We start from the raw sequence: 27,514 nt of genomic DNA on the forward strand, positions 1-27,514 counted from the left end.
CCATACATGATCAAAATATTTAAATCTACTAGTCAAGCCCTAAAGTTAATTCAAGCCAACCTCATATGAACTTGGATTGAAGAGTTGATCAAAACTGCTCAAGGTAAACAAAAACTATTTTTTGTCACATTTTTTTTCTTTTGACTCGTTTTTATCAAAAAATTCAGCAGCGGATAAAACAATAAATTTTTACAATTCAAATTGTTAAGCTACAACTCCTCTAATAAAAGTGATCATTTAACTCAAAGTAGATTTTCTCGAGTCAATGTCTCCGCGTTATTTGAATTTTTATATCCAAAACTTACTTACACGGGTATAAAATTTAAGTAGATAGATTAAACTATAATACGTCATAGTTTTGGACTAATAATAAGTTGGACTAAGAGCATATCCATGAACAAGGAAACTAATTCAGTCCAATTTCCAGCCCACCTGTAGATTAACGTTAACGCTTTTCTTAAGAAGTAACGCAGAGTCAAACTCAATTTGCTGCCTTTTCCTAACTTAATGTTGCTAATTTTTTTTCTCAATTTCACTTAGGAATTCGTTTTTGTTTCCATATGAAGCTCAACTTGAAGATGAATATACGATGCTGTCAGAGAAATTTTTCTTCTGCTTTGCCGCCTCTGGTTCCCATTCAACTTCCTTCTCCAAGGTAACGATTTCTTTCTTTCTGTCCGTCTGTTTTTCCCCAATTTGTTACTTTTAATTTAGAATTTATGTTATATTTGCACTCAATTAATATGGGTACCTCCCAAATTTGCCTTTTTTTTTGGTGATTTTCCATGGGTTCTAGTTGGAGTTCCAAGCTCTAACATCTGTGCTAAAATTCTGAACTTTCTTTTCATTGATTCTTATTTTATTTTAAGGGAAACCCATTTTTGGTATATATTGCCTGACGAAGTGAAAAGTGTGGCTCTTCTAAATCGATATTCTGAGCTCTTATCGCCATGTGAAAGAGAGAATGTTAATCGTATGAGTGGAGATCAGCTCAAGAAAAGAGCCTTGCTTGCTAGAGCCTTGGTTCGTACTACCATTGCCAGATGTAGGTTCCCTTTTTCTTTTTTCTGCTTATTATTTTATTCATATCATTCTTTTATCTTTGAATGTGTTGTAATTGATAAGAAAAAAAGCTAGTATGCTTTTGTTTAGTCAGAATTAGATCAAGTTATTGGTTTTAATGTAACTAAAATTACTCAATTCCTGTTTAATATATCAATGTGTGCTATGTTACTCGGCTTAAGAGAGTTAGTGTAGGATACGGATATGTTTTCATCACGGGGATTCTCAAGTTTTTCTATGTTCCTTTTAGAAGATCATCGGAAGGTCATATACCGTGATGTCTAGATAAATGTTGCATTCACCATCTTATTAGGGGTGAAAATAACTGCTAGAATCCTAGTATGTGATTTTGATTTTCTCTTTAACACGTGAAGGTTCAAGATATTACTTAGAATTGCGATTAGGATTCATGATCTCGAACCGAAGGAATAGTCTTGCTTGTTGTTCTTAGTATTATTTTTAAGCTTCATGTGTTCTTTTTGTAAGTGGTGTAAAATGTAATGGCCTTCTAGCAATGCGAAAATGCCTATCTGCAAAGCATGTTTTCGGCATTTGTATTTTAAAGACTATAGATTTCCTATATGACATGCTCTGCATAGACTACTAACATAGTCTGTGTATTGCTAGATCAGACAAATTGTGAAATCAATCCAAGATCTTTGAAGTTTAGGAAGAATATCTACGGGAAACCTGAGGTAAGTTCCAACTTGGATTAGTAAAGCATTTGCAACCCTTTTGTTTGCTTTCTTATCCCTCCGTTTCATCTTTTCGAATGTCATTTTGTATTCTCGCGTGCTCGTAATTGTGTTTTTTGGCGCATCTAAATAGGTGGAGTGGCATAGAGATGACAACTTCAGCCCACCACCTTTGCATTTCAATATCTCACACACATCTTCGATGATTGCTTGCGGTGTGACAATCAATGCGCCGGTAAGTTGATTTCCATTCTTTTTCTTCTTACATGATGAGTGTCAGTTTGTCTTTGTTGTAAGTTTTGCTACTTTGTGTAATCAAACTTGGTGCAAATTTCTTACCTAATTGTAGATTGGCATTGATGTTGAAGAGAAGCAACGAAAACTAAAGAACGATATTATAGCATTTGCTCAACGCTATTTTTCACCTTATGAAGTAAAACTTTTAACTTCTATATCAGACCCTGAAGTTCGGCGTCAGGAGTTTATTAAACTATGGACTCTCAAGGTAAACAAGATCTATCATGGTTGGAATATAAAATAAGTATTGCATACATGTTTTTTCTCAAGTGTTCGAGAATCCCGATATCTTTTTCAGGAAGCATATGTAAAGGCATTGGGAAAAGGCTTCTCAGCTATGCCTTTCAAGACCTTTACCATTCAGTTTAGGACTTCAACTTTAAGGTGTTTTCATCTGCCAGGGAACTCAGTTTCCGAGGTTTGTACCCGAACTTTATGAGTCCACAAACGTCATCGTCTATGTCACAATATGAATGTGGGGAGTTATAAATTGAAATTACTTATTTAGTCCTGTAAAAACTAAAACTAAAAGCATCGTTGAGTTAGTCATTTCACCTTATTGCTGAGCTTTTCGATCGGAAGTTTAACAACAAGAGTAAAAGAAGAGACGTGCTAAAAGTAGCATGCTAAAAGTAGCATGGAGGACTTTATACTAGGAGTCGGATTGCATTTTGCCCCCTTTACTCAAAAAATGAGCAAATTAGTCCCCATACGTTAGATAAAAAAACAAATTAATCATTCACGTCAGGTGTAACTGTCTGATTATTTTGTTAGCCATGTTCGTTTTTAATAGTAGAAATGGATGAGATTTTTAATAAGAAAGACCAATTTGCTCTTTGATTTAATGTACACGGATTAATTGGTCCATTTTTTGTGTAAAGGGGGCAAAATGGAATCTGACTCTTAGTACAACAAGCTCCAAAATACTTTTACCGAATAGAAGTACACAAAGCTTTTAGCTTTTCGATCGTTTCCGTGTATTTTAAACTGAATTATATCTTGTTTTTTTTTCTATTAACGCTAGTAACATTTTCAGGCATCTGAGGTTATTGTTGAATCATCCAATGATCCCGGGAACCTCACAAACAATTGCCTATTTGCGCTCTTGGAAGTTGCCGGTTCTCATTACGCCGCCATTTGTGTAGAAAATGATGAAATTGTTAGAGGTTGGATTCTGATTCTCGTCGGTTTGCTTGTAGAATACATGGTTGCTAAAACGTTAATGTTCCATTCTTAGGTGAAGCAAATACACCAATGAAATTGACCGTACGGAAAACCATTCCGTTTGTTGAAGATGTTTGCGTCTCCGGAACTGATGCAGTTCTACCCCTACGTGGCATAATTGAACAATAGCTGAAACTTGGGCGGTATTTATTTTTGATAGATTATTGATATATGGGATGCAATTGGCAAATTTCGCAATGTGCATTTAGCAGAGGCATGTCTGGATCTTTTTTGGTTCTAGGCTTCAAACATTATCTAGATTTGATGAATTAATCCTCTGAGACTGAAGCATTTGTTGCAGTCCATTGTTAATTGTGTATTTCTTAATTCTTATTGTTTTTTTTCTTTGGCATCTTTATTTTTTAAAATTATCATTCAATTCGAGAGTGTGTTAAATACTCGACTTGTATATATTCAACCTTTCGGATGTTTTTTCTTTCTTTTTTTAACAATTTCGTTATAGATTTTAATTATATCATTTTCCAATCCATAAACAGGAGGATAATGAGTTTCAACGTACTTGAATCTATGTCTTTCTGTATTGGTAACAATGCTCATGCCAATTGAGGTAAGACTTCGAATTCATATTTTTATGCTCGTATACATATTGAATATGAGTATTAAATAACTCAAACTCACATGTAGAATAAGTAAAATTTTATATTTGTGTTAGTGGATTTTCTTTATAGAAGACTAGATTTTTGCCTAAGCAATACTCGGTCTAAATTACTATGATAACACTTATTTATTTTTTCTTATGCCTTTTTTTTTCTTTAGAAGATTTAGTATTTAATTGAATTACTATGATAACACTTATTTATTTTTCATTTGGAATTTAGTTCATATACTTTTATTTTTAGGATTTTAGTTCTTTTGCTTTTCAAATTTCAAATTTTAGGTCCAACGATTAACATTGTTAAAATCATTTTATTAAATTTAAATTTATATCAAGTTTTCAACCATTTCTCAGCTTATTGACACGTTATTGCTCAATCACCCCCAGGGCTCGTTTCTAGCCAATTCGCATGATCTTTCACATGTCATTGAATATCACAATTCATATGTGTGTAATTGTACCAAATCAACTCACATTTCATTTCAATCCACCATATAACCTAGCCAAATCATGTTTATATAATCCTAATGATCTGACTCGGATTTCAATATAGATATATGAATTAATCAATTTGCATCTCTATCTGGCATAGCAGTGCATGATTAGATAACCGAAAGAAAGATACTGGCACAAATAGTGCATCATCAGACAATCTGAAACAGTTATACTGGCACACATAGTGCATGATTGGATAAACCGAAGCAATCATACTGGCACATAAGTGCATCATCGAATTTACCAAAGCAAATATATTGACACATAAGCTACATCATCAGATAAACCGAAGCAATCATACTGACACATAAGTGTATAATTGGAAGTACCAAAGTAAATATATTAACACACGAGGCGCATCATTGGATAAACTGAAGCAATCATACTGACACATAAGTGCATCATCTAATAGACCGAAGTATAACCCGTACAGTTAATAAGGTAACCAAATTTCAATTTCATCGCATAGTTCAATTCACATTTTATCATTCTCAATTCATCATTAATTCGAATTCCAGTACAACATATAACATGTACCACATATCAATTAAATCATAATCTTTTCTATTATATTCAATTTAGTTCTCTATCTTCATTTACTATATCAATCACTACAATTTAGCTCATACAAGCATTATATACTCACCTTATTACTAAATCATATAGTTTAACACGAGTACGCAACAATTAGATTGATCTCAGGTCATAAAAATACAAACTGTAAGCTCACATCAGTCATCGTCGGCTCTCGCCTTTCCTTTCTCTCTCGGCAATCTTGTGTCGTCTTTAGCTACGAATAATAATTCCATAATAACACAGTGTCAAAGTCCCAAATAATATTCAAATTCAAAGTCATACATAACTCGGGACAAGCATAACCATCTACCTACTATTTCTACCAAAATTTCATGACAAATTTACATTTTTTTTCAATTTGATCCCTAATATACGAAATCAACAATTAAACTTTACAATTTAGTCTTTTTCTTAAACTAAGTTTAATTTCTATCAAATTCACACCTAATTCTTCAAGAAATCAGCAACGGTAACTTTCTAAAACTTTAAAAGTTTTACAAATTGGTACATTAGCTAGCTAAATCAAGCTCCCGTGACCTCAAATCTATAAAAATTACAAGAAAATAACTTGAATTTCTTACCAATTTAATGGCTGAATGTGAAAGCTTTTAAATGGTTTTTCTTTCTTCTTTCGACCGTTAATTGGCGAAGAAGATGACGATTATCAATCTCTTTCCCATTTTCTTTATTATTTATAGTTCAATTAAGCTTAATTAATCTAGTTTAACTTAAATTAATCTAATTTAATTACGATAATCAAACTATTAATTTAACTTAGCGGATTCATCATCATCCACTTACAAGATGAAAACTAATAGTTTTATAACCATTTAATACTTTGGGAAATTGCTATATAGTTCGTCAAGCCTTTAGCTAATTAAAAATCTATAACGATTAAATTTTTATAATTTAGTTCCTAGGTCTTACTAAATTATTTTATCAAATTTCAATTCATCTATACACTAACTCTGTAAATATTCATATTTAATATTTATGGATTTGGTTTACGAAAATGAGGTTCCGAGACCATATTTTTCGACACCAATAAAAACAAGGTCGTTACATGATGCATCTCAAAATTCATAAATTGACCTTAATGGAAAATTTAGCACCATAAACAACAAGAGTCGGAAATAAACAAATAAAATAAAAGGATAAAATCTTATATTTGATGACAGTAAAAGGGCTAAATTTAGAATTTGACCTTAACGAAACTTATTTTAGCAGTAAAAAATCTCTCTAGTCCCTCCAAAAAAAATTGGAGTAATTTAATCTTTGTTAATTTTGAAGGTGAGAAATTAACGGCAATTAATTATAGCGTTAATGTCTTTCGTCAATTGTGCATAAATTTAATCAGTATAATAACAAATTTAGCTATCAATATTTACATATTTAGTTAAATTGATCTCGGTTCTAAAAAAATTCAATAAAATTAGCCTCAACATTTACACTTTGCAAAAATATTGCGGGCTAAATTTGTTAAATTATGACTAAATTGATAGAATGTGTAAATTATGAGAGATAAATTTGTTATTATGTTGGTCAAATTTATGTAAAATTGGTGAAAAACATTAACGATGCGATTAATTGTCATTGGTTGTTCACTTTTGAAATTGGCATAAATTAAGAGAGGGGCCAATTTGGTCGAAATTAAAATTGAGAGGGACTGGAGAGATCCTTTTACCTATTTCGGAGTAAATCTCAAATATACCCCCGATTCTTGATTATTTCAAAAAGGCCTACCAAAGTTGTCGTTTAAAGCAGGGTGCAGCTAATGGCCTCACTGTATAAATATCAATCCAACTGCCGCCATTAAAAACCCGCGCTCTGTTTTTGAAGCATTTTCCTTTTCTCATATCCATTTCCCTATAATTTTATAATTACATGCGCCCAAAAATAGCAATAAAGAACTCTCTCGTTGCTCAGGAATTTTTTCTAGCCTAGACCCTGTCTGTTTCTTGAGAAAATCGATGATAAAATCTTACAGAATTTCCTTTTTTTTCCAGATTTCTCGGCAGTCAACTCACTACTAGTTTGGTATACCGTACATTCTACGTCACAACTTTTTTTTCTGTATTTTGTAGTTTTTGACTTGGAAAGAATACATCCAAATCAACTGAAATAACGACTGTTGATAAATATTTGCTGGAAAAGCTGTATAAACAATCGATTTAGACGGGATTCCTTAGGTTATGAGTAGTATTTTTTTTTTTTTGCTTGAAATTTGTCCTCCTTCAAACAAAAACTATTTTTTGTCACATTTTTTTCCTTCTGACTCGTTTTTATCAAAAAATTCAGTAGCGGATAAAACAACAATTTTTTACAATTTAAATTGTTAAGCTACAACTTCTCTCGTAAAAGTGATCATTTAACTCAAAGTAGATTTTCTCGAGTCAATGTCTCCACGATATTTGAATTTCTATATTTAAGACTTACTTACACGGGTATAAAATTTAAGGAGATAGATTAAACTATAATACGTCATAGTTTTGGACAAATAATAAGTCGGACTAAGAGCATATCCATAAACAGGGAAACTAATTCAGTCCAATTTCCAGCCCACCTGTAGATTAACGTTAACGCTTTTCTTAAGAAGTAACGCAGAGTCAAACTCAATTTGCTGCCTTTTCCTAAGTTAATGTTGCTATTTTTTTTTTCTAAATTTCACTTAGTAATTCATTTTTGTTTCCATACGAAACTCAACTTGAAGATGAATATACGATGCTTTCATCAGAGGGATCGGATAGAATTGATCATTCTTTAAAATCTTTGCTCTCTTCCTGTTACATGAGAATAAATAAAGATGGATTGTTGTACTGGCCCAATTTTGTCCGGCCCAAACTAAAAATAGACAAACATAAATAAATAAAATAGACAAGTCTATTAAATAAAAAGTCCAATTTACAAACCCAAATACCACCCAAAACCCATCTAGCCCAATTAGCCCAATCTAGATCTCCTAAACACATATCAGGCTTAGAATGCTCCTCAACAAGTTAGCTCGAAAAAGCTCATACTGTGATATCTGGAGCACTTAGTTTCATTTTTACTCACTCTATGTTCTAGCAATGTTTGTTATTTTAGTTAATCTTTTTACTAAAGTTTTACCTCAATAAATTTCAGTCTTTTCCATGTTGCAACCTTGTTCAAGCATTTTTGCATTGAAATAATGATTAATGGACTAACAATATTATAAAGTATAAAAGGATTTCTGCATATCACTCTGAAAATTTTCTACATAGTACAGGGACCTGAAATAGGACCACTAGTTAGAAATAACCAAATTTGAAAGTTGGAAAGGTCTTGAAACGAATAGTCCAGATTGTGATTACCTCTTCGGGTTTCCTGTCAAAGATACCAGACTTGAATGGAAGGCATGGTAACACATCAGTGATAGCACTTGGACGAATAACGAGCAATGTCGGTCTAAGCACGAAAAAATAGATCATTCTCAAATGAAATTTTGTATTCATACAAATACCATGCATACACATCTAGCTAAGAGCATTTGATTTATTCCAATCATATTATCCTAATCGCTTGGCAAAAATATAGGCCTATAAAACAGATTCTACAAGTCTTATTCCCCAGAAAGCAACGTAATGGATCAATGAAACAATGAATCTCATCTCCACGAAGATATAGTGGATCAAGATGAAGTTACAAATCCTACATCTTGAAGTTGCAGTGGACTGAATTGAAACTACAATAGTGAATTTTATCTCCCTGAAGATGCAACTGAGCAATATGAAACTACAAATCCTATATCTTTGAGGTTACAGAGGATCGAATTGAAAATATAGTAGCGAAGCTTAGCTCTCTGAAGATGTAGAGGAGTAAGATAAAGCTACAACATTGAATCTTGTCTTTCTAAAGTTACAGTGAAACAGATAAAACAACAATTCCAATCCCCCTGAAGTTGCAGTGGGTTGGAATGAAATTACAATTGCAAACATTATCTCCTTAAAGTAGCACTAGAGCAAAAAGAAGTTGTGACACTAAATCTTGCCTTCCTAAAGTTGTAGCAAAGCGGATTCAATGGAGTAGAGTAACCAATGAATAGAAAGAGTGGGTTACTTGAAAAAGAGAAGCACCAAAGAAGTTGAGATTTAGTGAGATCGGACAGAATTGGTCCTCCTTTAAAGTCTTTACTTCCTTCCCGTTACTTGAGAATAAGTAAAGAGGGGCAACTGTAATAGTCCAATTTTGTCCGGCCCAAACTAAAATAGACAAACATAAATAAATAAATAGACAAGTCCATTAAATAAAAAGTCCATTTTACAGACCCAAATACTACCCAAAACCCATCTAGCCCAATTACCCAAATTACCTAGAAGCCCAAATACAAACCCAAGCCCAACACTCTAAAAAATTAACTAGAAACCTTAAAACCCTAAAGTCATCAATGTTGTTTCCCTCGCCAGGTCAGCAAGCATGTCGCCTAAGGTCTGATGCTTTCTCTGCTACCATTTCACTGGAATGGCAAGGGGCGTGACTCCCACCGCTGTTGACCAAAGGTCCCCTTGCCACCACCATAAAAAACTTGCAAAAAAGGAAAGAAACAGAAGCAGAACATTAGAGAAACAGAGAAAAGAAACAAAAAAATATTATAACTCGAATATAAAGCCCAAAATCTTTTGTAAACATTTTTAACCATCAATGAAAATAGAGAACAAAAAGAACAAAAACAGATTAAAAAGGCATTTTTTCAGTTTAAATTTCAATAACATAAAACGAAAGTTAGTTTTTTTTTTCTTTTACCTGAACGCCGATTCGCCTCCCTACGGTGGATGGATGAGGCCACTGTCTCCAATGACAGACAGCCCCTCTCTGGTTTGATAGGAGAGGCTAAGGTTCGCCCTTTTCCAAAAAGTAAATGAGGAAACTGAAAAGTTTCTTCTTTTTTTTTCCGGCTAGTTATTGGGATGTTTTAGCCCTGGATCCGTTTCCAAGGCTTCGAAAAGGTTCTAAAAACTTTTTTTTTAATTTTCAGCCACCAGATGTGGCGATTGCCATCGCCGATGATCGGTGGTTGCGACAGAGTTGCAGTAGCCATATGGTCGGACCAGGGGGAAGTTTTGAAAGAGAAAAAAAAGGTTTAAAAATGATTTTTTTAGATTTTTTTAATTTATATAGGGCCTCTGGTATGACGTCATTCAAGCTTGGCTTCAAAAGCCCAAAACGACGTCGTTTAGAGGATCTAAGTGTTTTTGAGGGGAATGGGCTAATTGTTGTTTAAGCATTTTTGTTTTTTTACTGTCTTTTAATTTCGTCCCATTTTTTATTTCTATCCTTTTTATTTTATTTTTGTGCAATTTAGTCTCCCTGACTCACAGGCAACCCCTTTGGATGTGACACGTGTGCAATGGTGGGGATAATAGCCCTTTTAGTCCTTGTACCTTTTCACATATGCTAATTTAGTCATTTATTTGCCTTTTTTTGTTGTTTTTGCAATTCAGGCCTTAAATTTTTTTAAGTTTCAATTTAGCCTTTTATTTATTTAATTTGGCCCTTTGACTTTCTGCTTTTTTAATTTCCAGCACTCTTAAGTCATGCTATTTACATTTCCCCCTTTTTAAATTATACATTTTCCATTTTCATCCTTAAGTGATTATATTTTTTTGTGTTCACTTTTAATTAAATATGATGTTGATTTATTATTGATTAATGTTATTATTATAGTTGTGTTTTTATTACTTTCATTTATATACTATAGTATTATTCCACTTTCACTTATATAGCTATTTTATTTCATTTTGCCATCATCATAATTTATATTATTCCTTGAAACACTTGTTCATTTTCATATCACATTCTAATAAATTAATCGTATATCAATAAGTGTTATATTCATGTTTGCACAACACAAAAGAAGTAATTAAAACCAAGGTGATGTTTTCTTATTTTGGGATCGGAGTATGACTTTCTCCTAGAAATAATTAAATATCTCTATTAAATTTGAAAATATGTAAGGTCTAGACAATAAATTAAGCGATAAACATTTTTATTTTTGGGGATTCAAGATGTTATGCCCTAACTTATGGGACATGACTTCTTTCGTCCTGATCGACTCAAAATAAGAAAGCCATTCCCATGAAATTTAATTTAGATAGTGATATTTTTAATGTTATCGAATAATATCATGCAAAATGAGGATCGCATTTTAAATTCTCTTCGAAATCTCAATTCCCGACATTAAGACATGAAGTAATCAACTAGGTACCAATTTTGAGCGTTATGAGGGTGCTAACCATTCCTCATACGTAACTAACTCTTGCACTCATTTCCTGGATTTTGTAGACAAAAAATTATCGTTTTAGTAATTTTAACCTTTTATTAAAAATGATTAAGTTTTGAGGTGATCCAATCATACCTAATAAAAATGATTGGTGGCGACTCCGTCTTCGTTTTAAAATAAAAGTCGAGTTACCAAAAAAGGTTTCGACAAATACATATTTGACATATAAGGATGATAATGGAGCAAAGCGAGGTGGTTGATGTTAAATCCATTACTGCACCACAACTAGCATGCTCTGTTGCATTATCTACTTTGTTTCACTATGAATGTGTAATATTAAAATTTACTACCATCTTCATAGATGTTGGATGCATCTATTCCCATTCCACACTGCCTTGCTTCAATTTTATTTTATTAATTATTTTTAAATTTTTTACAAACAAGTAAATATTTAAATATAAAATATGAAAATTTTGTTATATCACATATTTTTGCCTTTTAATTGTTATAAATATATATATACGTCAAATAATAAATTAATATAATGGAGTGGGGTAAGTAATCACTAATAAAATAAAATTCACCCACCTCATTCTGCGTCCACTTTATTCGGATCTTATCATCTTCGAACATTGGTATATATTTGGAGGGTCATTTTTCATATCTATATTAGACACAAGTACTTTAAGGAAAAAATAAGAGGCAAAGCAACAGAGCTTGTACACATTCCAATAGTTAGTTATTGCTTTGCCAAGTCACATCTTGCTACTTAGGGCCAGTTCGTTATTACTTTTGAAAAGTACTATGGAAAAACATTTTTGAGAAGTGCTTTTGAAAAAATTGAGTGTTTTGTATTGTTGTCAAAAAGTACTTTTGAGAAATAAAATGTTCATTTTAGACATGATATTATAAAGTAACAAATATGTATTTAAATAATGTTCAAATTAGTTAATTTTATGATATTTTAGCAAAATTATAAAAATAACTTATCATAACTTATTGTTAATATTTTAATATATAATATTAAATTTAAATATTTCTAAGTAATTAATATTAATTATTTATTAAATTTAATTAGAATATATAAACTATATTTAAATATTTAAATATAATAATTAGATATTGACACAATTGTATTATTATAAAATTATTTTTATTTTTAATTAATGCTTTTAACACATTTGTATTGTTTTTATTTTAAAATGTATTTGAATATATAACTCATATTAGATATTAACATAACATGGAAAATATAAACCTAACAAATTAAAATATTACATATATTTAGATTAAAATTTTAAAAGGGATAATATTTATATACCAAATATAAATACTAAAAATTTTGGGGGAAGACAAAGGTTAAAAATGTAAATAGAAGCCAAAAGCACTTTTTAGCATATGGAGAAGTTAAAAAAAATGCTTTTTTTAAGTTGAAAATTTTTCTGAGATAATGTCTGTTCTTTATTACTTTTCAAGAAAAAACATTTTTACATGCAAAAGCTCATCTGAAAAGTAATAAAGAACGCATCCTTAGTATCCTACACACCTGTTCTATCATTAAGCACTCATATTATTTATTTCTCTAATTTTTCAATCATGGTAGATGTGTCCAGCTATGATCAGCTTTGTCAGCATGCAAATGGAGAGTTCAAACACCTATTCCTTTGTGGTTGATAATGTGTTGGTGAATAAATTTGTCAAATCATTGCTCTAATAAATTTGTTAGATTTTTATATATATATTTTCAATATTATATTTTTATATTTTTTTTCATTTTATCTCTGTTAATATGAATTATATATCTCAGATTATCTTTATATAAGATAGTTAACTTTTTATTTACTTATTTATAGAGGTAAATCACAAATTTTCTCGAGTTAATAATTTTAGTCAAACTATGAAATGTTTAGCTTGTAACCTATATAAGATAGTAAAATTTTACACTTGATGGTATATGTTGGGTGTTCATACTTTTGTTACTTTAAGCATTTTCTTTTTGGGTAAACTACACCTATGGTCACTTTTGTTTACCTTAGGTTACATTTCAGTCACTTATTTTTGAAATGTTACGTTTTAGTCACTTACGTTATCGTGTTGTAACATTTTAGTCACTGAGCCGTTAATTGTCGTTAATGGTGTAATGGTAAGCTGATGGCACGTTAAATTATCATTTCAAACAAAAACTTTAGGTTAAATTATACAATTAGTCCCCATAAATTTTTGTTTTGAGCAATTTAATTCTTTTATGTTCTTTTAACTTTCTTTCTTTTTTTTTTCTTTTTTTTTCATTCTCTTATGCTTCTCCCTCTGTTTTCCTACATTCTTTATTTCTTTTAACATACCAGGAAGTCGAATTGGTAGTGAAGAAAGAAGCATAGTATGGGTTTATGGGTTTTGGTTATAGGGTTTTGGTTATAGGCAAATGATGACAATCGACTTCCTACTTCTTTTTTCACTACCAATTCGACTTCCTAATATGTTAAAAGAAATGAGAAATGTATGAAAACAAAGGGAGAAACAAAAGAGAATGGAAAAAAAGAGGAAAGTTTAAATAACATAAAAGGAAAAAATTAAATTACTTAAAAGGAAAAAATATAGGGATCAATTGTATAATTTAACCTAAAATTTTGTTTGATATGATGATTTAACGACGTCACTTATCACTACACCATTAACGATTTATTAATGGCTAAGTGACTAAAATGTTACAACATGATAACATAAATGACTAAAACGTAACATTTCAAATATAAGTGACTAAAATGTAACCTAAGGTAAACAAAAGTGACCATGGGTGTAATTTACCCTTTCTTTGTTTGAAATAATATACTTGTAAATGAAGTTATTTAAGGGAAAGTGAGTGCAAATAGTTGGGCAATAGTGAGATTGTAATTATCCATGTTAGTTTTATCGAAACACTTGTTGCAAAATCAATTTAGACCTTAAATTGAAACAAAGGTAAATCAAAGTGCTTTTTCAATAATAATTATTTATATTATTTGTATAAATTTTAAATATTTTATTAAAATAAATTAGAATAAAACTAACTATTTCAAATTTTTGAAACCAATAGTGACGTAAGAGATAATAAATGTGTTTATGGACCGTGCCGGGATGGGTCTAAGTATATTATTAATATATTTTATGCCCGGAATATGAGTTTAAAATTTTGCCAAAGTTTGTCTATATTCATAAATGGTTAACTCAAGCTCCTCTTAAACCCATTCATATTATTATTTTTTAAAAATTTTAAAAATATATTTATATTATTTAAATTTAATAATTTAATATATTTTTATTTATTAAAAATTATATGTAATTATCTTAACATTTTTAATGTTTACGTTATAGTAATATTTATATATTATCTGTATATTTAATTTTTATGTGTTGTAAATTACATGATATAAAATATTACAAACTAAAGAAAGAGTCGGTCCGGACTTGGACCTTGAATATTCTCTCCACTATGAAAAGTTACAAAATTACCACTAAACTATTCAAATTTGTCTTATTATTATTATCACTAGTTGACTAACAGACAACTTTTAAATTTGACATAATAGTAATTTTAACTCTCAATATTATAAAGAAGCGCAAAACTCAATATAATGGAAACACCAAAAATTCAAGATAATAAATTTCATATTATCTCATTTTAAAAAAATTTACCCCAATATTATAAAGAAGAGCAAACAAACAAAAACTAAATTACACAATGCGTAAATATCGAGAGTTAAATTTTTATAATCAATATTAAATTTGACATATTTTATAAATGTTGAGAGTTAAAGTTGTTATTATGCTAATTCTAAAAGCTACCATTGTTAGTCGATGGTGACCGAAAAGATAAAATTGAATAGTTGGATAACCATTTTGTAACTCATATTTAGGTGGCCAAAATAGAAATTTACTAATAGTTGGATGATATTTTGTAACTTTTCATAGTTAGATGACTAAAAAAGAAATTTACTAATAGTTGACTGACTACTAGTTAAATTTACCCTAATAATAATGATGTGGTAAAATCACTCGAATATAAAGGCCGGCGAAAGTAAAGCGCCCGTCCCCTAACTTTCTTTCTTAAAACTCAAAATTAGGGTTTGCTTTAACAAAATCCCTCAGCATTCTCTGCTAGATTTCCCTCCTTTTCTTCAAATTTTCCTGCTCGGTAATTTCTCTTTGCTTTCTCTTTCTAAGTTCATGTTCACTGTTCTCGATTCTCTTCTTTGTGCTTAATGCTGATTGTTTAATCTCTCTCTCTCTCTCTCTCTCTCTCTTTTCGGTTAGCCATTTATTGAATTCGAAATTGTTGTAGGCTTACTGTTTTTATATTTTGATTAAATTCGTTAAGCTATTCTGAAGTGATAATCCATGAACATGAAGTCTTGAAAAACAATGGAATTCGTATTTCTGTTTGTGTAAAATTTCATGAATTTGTTGTTGAAATAGCGTCGTAAGCAATAGATTTATGAAAGAAATAATGTTTTTGCTCCTTTGCTGGAATCTCGTATTGTATCCCTTCAATTTCTTTATATTCTCCCTTTTAGTTTAGTTCAATTTCTTATTCCTTACTTTTTGCCTTTTGTGTTTTTCTTTCCCTTTTGCCCTTTTGGTGAATGCATTTCCCAGATATATAATTAAACGGTAGAACTGGCCATTGTCTTTTTTTGGGGGCAATCTATTATCTAACTTTCAAGAATTTCACTTTGTTGAGCATCTGAATCCTCTTGATTATCGTTCAGAACTTTCTCTTTCTTGTCTCTATTACTATTTGTACTATTTTGTAATTCCCTTTTTTGAGAGTCATTCAAGTTGCGACTCCTGTGAAAGCCATATTATCTTCATGGCACAGATTCAAACAAAATTCTTATTCTGCAACTCCATTTGGCCTCTCATTTTTGTTTCCTCCTTTCCACATTTGGACTCTTTTCTTTTGTCAATGCTTCTGGCTTCTGTGCTTCCTTCACAGTTGCTTTGCAAGCTTGGTTTATTAGATTACATAAAATGCCAAGGACAAGGGAAGAGATTGAAGAGCAGGTGGACCTTGATGGAGACAATGATCCTGAGGAGACTATAGAGGAAGAGGTTGAATATGAAGAAATAGAGGAAGAGGAGGAAGTGGAAGTTGAGGAAGAGGTAGAAGAGGAAGTGGAAGTAGAAGAAGAAGAAGAGGACGAGGATGCTGAGCTTGTTGATTTCCAGAAAGGCTCTGATGCTAATGAGGGGATGGATGATTTTGAAACAGAGGAAGAAAAGAAAAAGATGCATGCGGAGCTTCTTGCACTTCCTCCTCATGGGTCAGAGGTTTACCTTGGTGGCATTCCTCATGATGCTTCTGATGAGGACTTGAGGAGGTTTTGTGAATCTATAGGAGAAGTCATAGAGGTAACTTTTGCTAATTTCACAATGTCTGGCTGTATTATTCTTATTTTGGCTGACTAGGTCATGATTATAGGTTAGGATAATGAAGGAGAAAGATTCAGGGGAGGCCAAGGGTTATGCTTTTGTGACCTTCAGATCCAAAGAGTTGGCTTCCAAAGCTATTGAAAATCTGAATGGTTCTGAATTCAAGGTGAGAAAGAATGGTCTGCAGATTCTAGTAGGGCTTAACATTAAATACGTGCTGTTATTTGTTTGTATCCAATTTTCGTCTTCCTTTTTGCTTCCTATGAATTAAGTAGACGAATAGTGGCTTTGTTTTTTTCCAATTATTTTCACCCCTGAAGCTTTTTTCTGTTTTCTTGTTTACTCTTTTTGCCTTCTTCAGGGGAAGAAGATAAAATGTTCAACATCTCAAGCAAAGAATAAGTTATTTATTGGTAATGTTCCCAGAAACTGGGGGGAGGAAGATGTGAAGAAGGTTGTAAAAGATGTTGGTCCTGGAGTCAATAGTATTGAATTGTTGAAGGTTTGTGCATTAGTGCATTTGTTGTCTGTCACTTCCAGATTTTTGAGACTGATGTAATTCAATTAAAAGTTCCATGTCTTATGTGCCAATTTATATCAGCTATTGATACAATGAGCTTGACATTGATAGGATCCAATGAACCCTAGCCGAAACCGTGGATTTGTTTTCATAGAGTACTATAATCATGCATGTGCTGAATACTCAAGACAGAAAATGATGAAGCCAACATTTAAGCTTGATGATAATGCTCCAACCGTGAGTTGGGCAGACCCAAGAAGTGCAGAATCTTTTTCCAATACTCAGGTTTTTTAATCTTATTTGCTGAATAATGCATTGTGGCTTTAATGCTTGGCCTTATTTGCAGAATAATGTGCACAGGGAGTTGTCTAGTCATAATGTTTGATATATTGCAGGTTAAGGCTTTGTATGTTAAGAATTTGCCAAAAGATATAACTCAGGATCGCCTAAGGAAGCTGTTTGAACATCATGGAAAGATCTTGAAAGTTGTAGTTCCACCTGCGAAAGTTGGAAAGGAGAACAGCAGATATGGTTTTGTGCATTTTGCGGAGAGGTCAAGTGCCATGAAAGCATTGAAGAACACTGAAAAATATGAGATTGATGGTAGGATATACATCTTGTACCTTACAGATTTTATTAACTTCTGTATTTTCCATGGAGATTAAGGGCATCATTGATGTTATTTTATTGGGTTTTCTGTTATTGAAGGTCACGTATTGGAGTGCTCTCTTGCAAAACCACAAGCGGATCAGAAGTCTGGAGCATCTGGCTCCCAGAAGTCATCTCTAGATTCAAGCTTCCCACCTCTTCTCGGATATGGTTTAGTTGGGGGAGCATATGGTGGTCTTGGGACAGGATTTGGTCCTGCTGGCTTTGGACAGGTTAGATACTTTTTTTCACTTTGTCTTCTCAGACTTCAGCCTTTTTATGCTCATTTGTAATTGGAAAAAGTTGGAAAGTGAAATAGTTGACATTTTTTTAAGGGAAACAATTCGAATGGGCTCAGATCTCTTTTAGATTGAACTTGGGTTTTTTATTTGTGAATACTGGGTGATTAATCTAAAATTGGCACATAAGTCTGCACTGGTTGTATCCTGTTATTTCTCTAATACTCCCTTCAGGAATGTAAAGGAACATTGCACTTGATAAAGAATAAGAAAGGCACCATTCTTTCCTACATCAAAATTTCTTTTCTTATAATAAGTTTGTGAATATCCTATGGTAGACATTGTTATGCGAGTTGACCGTTAGACATTGCCTATAATAAGGTGCCACTATTAATTTTTGACCTTTTGAATGCGTGTACTTGATTTTTTGTTTTTCTTTAGCACCATTTTATAATGTTTTACTTATATTTATGTTAAAATCTTGCAGCCATTGATCTACGGTCAAGGTCCAACCCCTGCAGGAATGGCAATGATGCCAATGCTTTTACCTGATGGAAGGATTGGATATGTCTTGTAAGTTCTAACAATGCTTTTGTGGTGCAATTGATCATGTGAGCCTGTGCTATTGTTCTATGTGTGCATGCGTGTGTGTTTTGACATGACTGGTGCATGTGCTACCCATTCATTTCTTATTTTGTTTTAGTCCATGATGACGCTCACTTGAGAAATTGCTTACATTTTGGTACAGGCAACAGCCTGGAGTGCAACCACACACCCCTCCACCACAGCCCCATAGCAGCCGAGGTGGTGCTAGTGGTAGCAGTTCGAGTGGTGGAAGGCGGAGCAGCAATGACAGTAGCCGAGGACGGCGTAGGTATAATCCATATTAGTTTAGTTCCCAATTTCATGTTTTTCACGGTCTGAAGCTTAGAACGAATCTGCTTGAGTTGTATTTGAGGCTAAGCAGTAAGGATTACCCAATTAGTTTCTGTTTTAACATAATTTGATGGCAAATGTAGCTGTAAAACCATAACTGATATTTATTTGATGGCTGATGCCAATTCCAGTGATCAAAATTGCCCATTATATTTTTTATTTTAAATTATAATTATATATTTATATCAATCATTCTTTTAATATTTTTTTTTAATCTGGCTAGGCCAAAGCAAAGAAAATAAAGAATTTTAGCCACAACTTGGCTCAGCAATGGACATAATTAGGCCAAAATTTAGTTAAATTTATTTATTATAATCTGAGTTCAAATTAAATAAATAACTTCAGATGTTTGAATTTAGTAGGTTAAAAAAGTTAGGCTCCTATCGATGTAAATATAAAATATGATATTTTGTACCAATTCATATAAATGTAATTTCTTTTTATCTTTTTATCATAAAGATTTAATTATCAAACATGTTGAAAACAAGTGTTTAAATTCGTTTATCAATTTTTTAAAAAAGTAAAAATACTTAAATTTTTATATTATCCGGAAACATAAACATAAAGAAATTCGGATAAAAGATTTTTGAGTACTAATACCAATATTTAGTTTGAATATATTGTTGATGATAATTAAAATATTTGAATTTAAATATTAATTAAATCCATAAATATCATAATTTGCATTATTCATCATCATTCCAATTTATGTTCGGTTTGTATTACTTTTTATACGAATTTGCTCATGTCATGCTAAAACGTATTCTTTTCGTCACGTTCAAAATAAAAGTTAAATTCTGCTATAAATCCATTTACTTTGCGAAAGTTTTGGATTTAATCCTATACTTTAATTTGATCAATTTTAGGCCCTATATTTTTAGATTGGTCAACCTTAGTTCCTGTATGATTCTAATTTCAATTTTTAGTCCTCACCTAAACAATAGTAGTTAAATTTATTTAGTTAAATTTAATTACTAGTCTTATATTATGTGTACAATCGTAGATTTGATTCATATTCTCAAATTGAATCATTATAAGTCCCTATACTTTTCAATTTTAAAAATTTAATCTTGATGCAAATGAACCTCATTAATCTATTAATTAGATTTTTAACAAGTAATATGTAGAAATAATAAGATGATAAATCATCACATATATGACAATATGTTTGGCACATCATATTTTAAAAATAACAGAGTTTAATTTAATAAATTTAATAATAATGGTTTGGTGATGGCTGAAATTTTAAATTTTAGAAAATATAAAGACCGATCAAACTAAAATACAAAAATTAAATCCACATCTTTCAAAAAAGAGAAGAAGAAGAGAATTTAACTTAAAATAAATAAATTTGAGATTTAGAAAAATACTAATGTTTTATTCATCCATAGAAAACTAGTTAATGCTATTGTGAATAAAAGTAAAATTTACAGAGATTATTATTTTTGGGATTCGTGATTACCACTCTTAATAATATTATTTCTTGGAAAGTTTGAGTTTGAACATTGCCTTCAAGATTATTGTTGATCCTCCAACATTTGTTGATGTTGTTGGCAAAGTTCACAATCCGGAACAGTATCCTTTTGTTTCAATCTCTTAATAATCACCGGCAAAATAGTTTCCGGTGCCTGACGGAGCCTATCCACTAACCATGACCCAAATCCATTATACATTTTCACAAGGTATCTATAATTAGAACTTGTGAAATACTCATCCACGTCCGCCATTGTTGGTTCCTTAATTTTCCCATCACTGATATCTTGAAATAGTTTCATTGCGTTCTTCTTCGTGGAGCGCAACCATTCCATCTGCATATCCCTTACAAACACCTCATCTTCTATTTTATTCATCACCATTTCTTGTTTCGTAACCTCGGGACGTTTCTGTTTATTAGTATTGTATACACCTTTTGAAAAAGTACTGAAATTCAACACTTGTTTCCCAATTTCATCAATCTCAGTATTATAAACTCCCGATAGATTTTCCGATAGAAGATAATAGTTTTCTGTCACCTTTTCAAGCTCTTCTTCTTCGGGTTTATTAATCTCCTTTTTGGGTTTCGTTAAAGATGATGACGATGGTCCCTCTCGTTTAACTTTATAGCTTTCCGTCACCTTTTCAATCTCTTCTTCAGGTTTCTTTTTTTTGTTACCGATTTTCGATTCTAATGACGGCCCTTTTTGTCGAGGTTTACAGCTTTCTTTAACAATGTCCACCTCTTGGTTTCGTTTTTTTCCTTCAGACTCCGATGATGATGATGATGTTGGTCGGCTTATATTCGTGTAAAACTCAAAAAGATGATCAAATTCTTCCCCAAAAGCATGAAAATTCTCAGCGATGGCGGTTTTCAGATCAACCATTATGATTTTCCCAGTACCATAAGCATATAAATGTTTCAACAAATCCAAATACTTATCGTAACCGGTTTGCTTCATTACCTTTTCACAAAACTCCATTGCTTCAGCCAATTGATCCTTAGTTTCATTCAAGCCATCGATTTTTCTATCTTCATCGGAAGCTAGCTTCCTCTTCCCTTTGTTACTACTATCTGCTGATTGAACTCTACGAGTTACGCCATTAGCTAAGCTTAAAACGAATTGAAACTGAGTAAAAAAACCTGGGTATTCACGAAGTAAAACTTCTACAATCTCATTCAAACGATAAACGGTGATTCCTCCATTGTTGAATTCATCGACACATTGCAACAAAAGCGTATATTGATCAGCTTCCATATGTTCCTTCACCCTTTCAAGAAAAGCTTCCATCTTTGACTTGCGGAAACTCAAATCAGAGGCATCCATCTTAAACAAATCTGATTTACTGCTATTTCTTAAATTTTTCTTGAAGTTCTTTCTAATGGAATTTTAAGCATGAATTAAATGCTAATCGGACTTTGTTTGCTAAAAGGAGTAGAAAGGCACAATTTTATTCAACTTAAAAGACTTATATTCATAGTTGGTATAGGAAAAAAATAATAATATAACCGTCTTTTATTTTTTTGACCCAATAATTTAAAAAGTTGTGAAAAATTGATTGAGTTATGATTTGGTGGAATTTTAAGGTGGTGCCGCCTTGGGTAGTGGCGGCACCGAATTACACTATAAATTTCAGGTCATTCCCATAATTAATCTGGAAGTTGGGTCATTTTTATAATTTTTTTTAAAATTATAGGGTCACTTTTCTAAAAAGGATATTATATGTTTATATAGTATAGATAAAATAATGTGTAAAATATTCTTAAAAAATGTCAGTTCTTGTATCCGCAGATTTTGATATAATATCCTCGAAAATCATGAAAAAAAACACCTAATTCGGCAAATGGATTAAACCCCCATTCTCTTCCATGGATAAAACTTGAGTTTCAAAGCCATTCTCATTAAGGCAATAAACATGGATCACAAACCCTAAACAATCACATAAAGATAAAGATAATGATGAATAAGAAATTAAATTACATATGATCAACAGGTGCTGTATTTGAATAACTTTACACTGAAAAGACATTTCATACGTAAAATAACAAAAAAAGGTAAATTAAGATTAACTGAAATCTCTGAAGAGCATAACAATGTTCTTCCCTAAAAAGCAAAGAGCACCAATGGAGTTTGTATCAAACATGGTCATTACATGATCAACTCATTCATAAGCAATTATTCTATAGAAAGCATCAACAACCATTTCATGGATGTTGTAAAATATAACTAGGTTTATATGTTGTAACAGCTTTAAACATATACTTACTTGGACTACTACTACCAGTGTTGATGTTCAATTCAAGGATGCATCTCGGGGTGGTTCGATCCATATGTTCTCGAACGGATCTTGTTCTCCCCAGTCATGGCACTCTTTGCGAGGGTAGTATCTACGGTCATCAACCGAGTATGATATGCATCGCTTTCCAAAGAAACGAACCTTAGAGAAGTAGACAACGTTCCTCATTGCACCAGGGAGTTCGGTTCTTGAATGAGACGACAAGAAACTAGCAAATAGTGTCACACCGTTAAGGGTTTGCATTTCTTCCCATACCATTTCGGAATGATCCAATTTGAATATGATGGGGGTCTCAGTATTACAAGTATAGATAACTAAGATATCTCCATCGTGCTCTGCCATAAATTTTCCTTTCCACCAATTTTTGGCAAAAAAGTTCTCAGGGCATCTCGGAGGAGGCACATGAAGAACACTCCAAGCGCGCAGCAGCGGATCATAGACCCCTAACCAACCAGTGAGGCTAAGACAATAGAACATTCCACTGCAGAATACCATTTTGTTCCAAATGCTACTAACGAATGGCAATCGGTTCTGGTGATTAACAGTGGTCCACTCAGAATCCCCAGGACGACATGTGCTAATAGCGACAACAGTAGGGCTGATGTGCTTAATCGTAAAAACCACACACAGGTCAGATGTTGGGGCATCGGAGAAGGCAACCATCTGATATGTCAACTCAAATCTGGGAAGCTTAATCATGTGGCGATTGAAGGGATTAAAGAAGAACACACCATGATTTCTGGGTCGGTACAGCAACAACCAACCATCTTTGGTGTAACAAGCCCTGGATCCTTGTAGCTCTGGCAGCTCGAGAGAGTAGGTTTTACGCTCTGCTGGATCATAGAACTCATACAAGCTACCATATTTTGGAAAGTACATAAGCCACGGTGATTGGTTAACCACCCGGACTGCAACTGCAACCTTATGCCACCTCCTACATACAGCAGAAGCTCGAACATTGTCCTCTAGTGTTAGGCGGCACAGAATCAATTCCAAAAGTTCCACAGGAAGATCAGCCCACGTTTGTAGCTTCAAACTCTCCTCCTCCTCGGTTGCTTTTTTTTCATCCAAATTTATTGTTTCGGCTAACCTATACAGCCAAAAGGATTATTGTTATTCAAATGCCATTATCAGTTATAACTACTAAAAAGAAAAGGGTGGCAAAGAAACCCAGAGAAGAACCCTAAATTGCTCCATTATGTCGGACAGCTTATCATGCTTTAGAACAAATTCAGTGTGCAATGCTTGCTGTTTCTTGAACCTACAACTGATCAAGTTTTGAAAAAGAGCATATCTTTATCTTCTATTCATTACATATTGCATGCTAAAATGGTACACGCCGAAAAGGTACTTATTTGACTTAACCATAAACACTTCCCGAGTGGAAAATTTAAAGCAACAGTACGTACAGTTAGGAAAGAAACAACAACCGTTGGTTACACTTGTTGCTATTAGTCACTGTATTAAATATACAAAATACTTCATATTCACATTCAATCGTGTCTACCATTTAAGTCAATATTCCTATTCAAGAAAGGCATTATTTGTCGTATAGCCTAAAACAAAATTAGCAAATAACACATGCACCATGATTAAAAAGATTTTCTTTATAACCTTTCTTTGATAAGATCAATCTCTATAAATTTCACCATCTCAAGTAACACAAAAACATCGATCAAACAGTTACAAGTAAGATCTCTATAAATTTGGCTCAAATAACACAATCATTGATCAAACAGTGATAAGTAAGATCTCGATAAATTTGACTATTTCAAGTAACACAAGGATAATAATTTCCATCTGATTTCATGAAATGGAATTGATCCTGGTTACAAGAATGTTGATATTTTATCAAATCCTAAATGAAAACCTAAGGCTTTGTTAAGTAGCCCCTTATTGGTAGTACAAAAGTCCAAAGAAGTCACAAATCGTAAAACGACATTAAACATGCAACCGTCGGTTTCACTTGTTGCTATTAGAAGTCACTGTATTAAACATGCAAAATGCTTCATATTCACATGCAACCATATCTACCATTTAAGTCATATTCCTACTTAAGAAAGGGATTTTTGTCGTATAGCCTAAAACAAAATTAGCAAATAACACATGCACCATGATTAAAAAGATTTTTGTTAGAACCTTTCTTTGATAAGATCAGTCTCAATAAATTTGACTATCTCAAATAACACAAAATCGATCAAAAAGTGATAAGTAAGATCTCTATGAATTTGACGATTTCAAGAAACACAAGGATAACCATTTCCATCATGATTTCATGAAATGGAATTGATCTTGGCTAGAAGAATGTTGATATTTTATCAAATCCTCAATGAAAATCTAAGGCTTTGTTAAGTAGCTGCCTATTGATGGTACAAAAGTCCACTAAAAGAAGTCACACATTGTAAAACGAATTTAAACATGCAACCGTCGGTTACACTTGAAGCTATTAGAAGTCACTGTATTAACCATTTAAGTCATATTCCTATTTAAGAACGGTATATTTGTTGTATAGCCTAAAACAAAATTAGCAAATAACATATGCACCATAATTAAAACGATTTTCTTTAAAACCTTTCTTTGGAAAGATTGATCTCTATAAATTTGGCTATCTCAAATAACGGAAAACATTGATCAAACAGTGAAAACTAAGATCTTGGTTAGAAGAATGTTGATACCTCAATGAAAATCTAAGGCTTTGTTAAGTAACCGCGTATTGGTAGTACAAAAGTCCACCAAAAGAAGCCACAGATGGTAAAACAATCTTAAATTTTAATCCTCCATTAACAGTACTCTGCATGCAAATGAGTTACTCAAGAACTTAACAAGCGGTAACAACTCAAAGACCCTTCTTTGACAGACCTTTAGAACCCATAACCTTGTGGTGCAAAAGACACTACCAAAATTCAGTGACACGGCTGAAATACCCCCACATTCATTCATTTCAACATAATCTCCTTACATAAATACTGGATTTTAGGTTTTAAACCAGAAACCCTAGACATTCAAATAATTTTTTAGCATGACCAAGAAAAACCCAATTCCCAAAACCCAAATTGAGGAATTAAAGAAATTAAAAATTCATTAAAACCCACAAGCTATTCTAAACACTAAAAATCTTTAATTACTCTCAAATACAGTCATTAAACGACAACAAAGCAAAACCCAATTCACCCCAACTGTTTCAGATCAGAATTTTTTTTAAAAAAATCAGATTTGATTAAATTTTACATAATTCAAAAAATAACACATTTTATCTCATATCAAGGACACAGAAAACTCCAATTCATTTGAATGAAACCCTAGCATAGCAATTAAAAGTTTCATTTTCATCACACACACACACACACAAAAAAAAGAAGAAGAAGCAAATGTTAAACTTATCAAATTGGCTACACAAAACAAAACCCAGAAATAAAAACACTTACAACTTAAGCTTCCTTCTCTTTCTCTCAGCCATATCCTGCAAAAAAAAAAAAAAAACCTGAAGTTTTTACTGTGTATTCTCAAAGGGAGTGTGATATGAGATTATATATAAAAGGAAGCACATAAGCTCAAAGTGAAGTAGTGAAAATGTGTTAAGGGTGCAATCAAGTGTGGCTGATTCCTTCGTAAAAAGGACAAAAGACAGCGAAGCATGGATGCCACGTAATTTAATTGGTGTTAGGTTGATTGACTTTGACGACGTGGCGTGTGTTTAATGGTTTAGTTTAGATGTGAAAAAAATATTGACAGAAGATCCTATGGATTTATATGGTAAGCAGAAAGTAACGGCAGAGAAGGCTTTTGCCACCTGGTCAATGGTTTTTTCACCTCTAAAATTGAAAATGTAACGTTTATTTTGTTTATTAATTTCAAATTGGTCCTTCAATTTCATAACATTTTAATTACATTTTACATCAATTAAATCATTCAATTGTTAAAATCGTTAAATGACATGTCAAATCTTATAACATAATTTAACGTGAAAATTTTAAAGAAAACTCAAATATTACTGCATAACTTTTATAAGTAAAACTGAAAAAAAAGCGAGCAATAAAACTTTTGTATCTGCAAATGATAGTTTAAACTAAAAATTAAATTATTATAATATAAATGAACTAATAAATTAGACTAAAATTTACTATAACAGCCGCACATCCAAAAATTCGAATTTGCTAATTACTCTAAATCCTAAAAGTTAATAAATAAATAAATAAATAAATTATTAATTTTATGTCTAGTTTAGCGCCACGTGGCCAGACCTCACGAAGTTGGGCGGGCAACAATTGGCAACTTTATAATTAACTTTAAAAATTATGATGTAAAAATAAATATTTTATATTTAAAATAATAAAAATGATTTAAAAATATTATATGAAAACAAATTTAAAATTTTATTTAATTGAAAATTTATTTTTAAGAAATACTAGTATAAAAGACTTTGAAATTTTATAACATAAAAATAAAATTCAAAATTAATATAAAAATAGATAACTAAACAAAATTATCATGAAGAATTTGGAAATCTATAATAAAAACTCAACCAAATTAAACCGAAACTCAACCCTACCAACAAATATTAATGTCTAGTAATTTTATCTCGTGTGTATGCATACGAAAATTATGAATTTAGAGCATTATATACGTTTAAAAATAACATCCAATAAATAAATATCATTTGAAACTACCTATACAACTATATATAAAAGAAGGCCTCACAATGGACACCTGTCCATTTTATCTATTCTCTTCTTTTTTTTGACATGAGAACCTTATGGGTAAATTTCAATTCCAATCCCTTTACTTTTT

General features: G+C 31.9%; 3 protein-coding genes across 6 annotated transcripts in view; 2 read left to right on the plus strand and 1 right to left on the minus strand.

Moving 5' to 3' along the window:
• Window positions 1-409: 409 nt before the first annotated feature.
• On the plus strand, window positions 410-3,797 carry LOC105786335 (uncharacterized). Of its 2 annotated transcripts, XM_052635326.1 has the most exons (9): window positions 410-464; window positions 567-655; window positions 870-1,045; window positions 1,690-1,757; window positions 1,891-1,992; window positions 2,107-2,262; window positions 2,353-2,472; window positions 3,091-3,220; window positions 3,292-3,797. In XM_052635326.1, the coding sequence occupies exons 2-9, from the start codon at window positions 579-581 to the stop codon at window positions 3,405-3,407; spliced, it is 945 nt and encodes a 314-aa protein (XP_052491286.1). In that variant the 5' UTR covers window positions 410-464; window positions 567-578; the 3' UTR covers window positions 3,408-3,797. The 2 variants fall into 2 exon arrangements, with proteins under 2 accessions (XP_052491286.1, XP_012468166.1); XM_012612712.2 differs by lacking the exon at window positions 410-464 and having other exon boundaries at window positions 471-655.
• Window positions 3,798-15,236: 11,439 nt separating this feature from the next.
• LOC105786336 (heterogeneous nuclear ribonucleoprotein Q) lies at window positions 15,237-19,095 on the plus strand. Of its 2 annotated transcripts, none has more exons than XM_012612713.2 (9): window positions 15,237-15,374; window positions 16,176-16,591; window positions 16,662-16,778; window positions 16,974-17,114; window positions 17,244-17,417; window positions 17,528-17,735; window positions 17,841-18,013; window positions 18,507-18,592; window positions 18,768-19,095. In XM_012612713.2, exons 2-9 carry the CDS (start codon window positions 16,211-16,213, stop codon window positions 18,907-18,909), a joined length of 1,422 nt encoding a protein of 473 aa, XP_012468167.1. In that variant the 5' UTR covers window positions 15,237-15,374; window positions 16,176-16,210; the 3' UTR covers window positions 18,910-19,095. The 2 variants fall into 2 exon arrangements, with proteins under 2 accessions (XP_012468167.1, XP_012468168.1); XM_012612714.2 differs by having other exon boundaries at window positions 15,248-15,374; window positions 15,836-16,591.
• A 3,277-nt stretch (window positions 19,096-22,372) lies between these two features.
• Window positions 22,373-27,514, minus strand: part of LOC105786339 (F-box/kelch-repeat protein At1g57790) — an 83,304-nt gene continuing 78,162 nt past the window's right edge. The window contains exons 1-2 of one of the 2 annotated variants that reach the window (XM_012612716.2): window positions 26,152-26,292; window positions 22,373-23,816 (exon numbers count right to left, since the gene is read on the minus strand). In XM_012612716.2, the coding sequence (XP_012468170.1) occupies window positions 22,724-23,816; window positions 26,152-26,183 (1,125 nt within the window). In that variant the 5' untranslated portion in view covers window positions 26,184-26,292 and the 3' untranslated portion in view covers window positions 22,373-22,723. Of the gene's footprint in view, window positions 23,817-26,151; window positions 26,293-27,514 lie in introns of those variants that run through there. The other variant, XM_052635349.1, reaches the window with a different exon arrangement.

This window comes from Gossypium raimondii, chromosome 1 (genome assembly GCF_025698545.1).
Source record: "Gossypium raimondii isolate GPD5lz chromosome 1, ASM2569854v1, whole genome shotgun sequence".
NCBI classification, from domain to species: Eukaryota; Viridiplantae; Streptophyta; class Magnoliopsida; order Malvales; family Malvaceae; genus Gossypium; species Gossypium raimondii.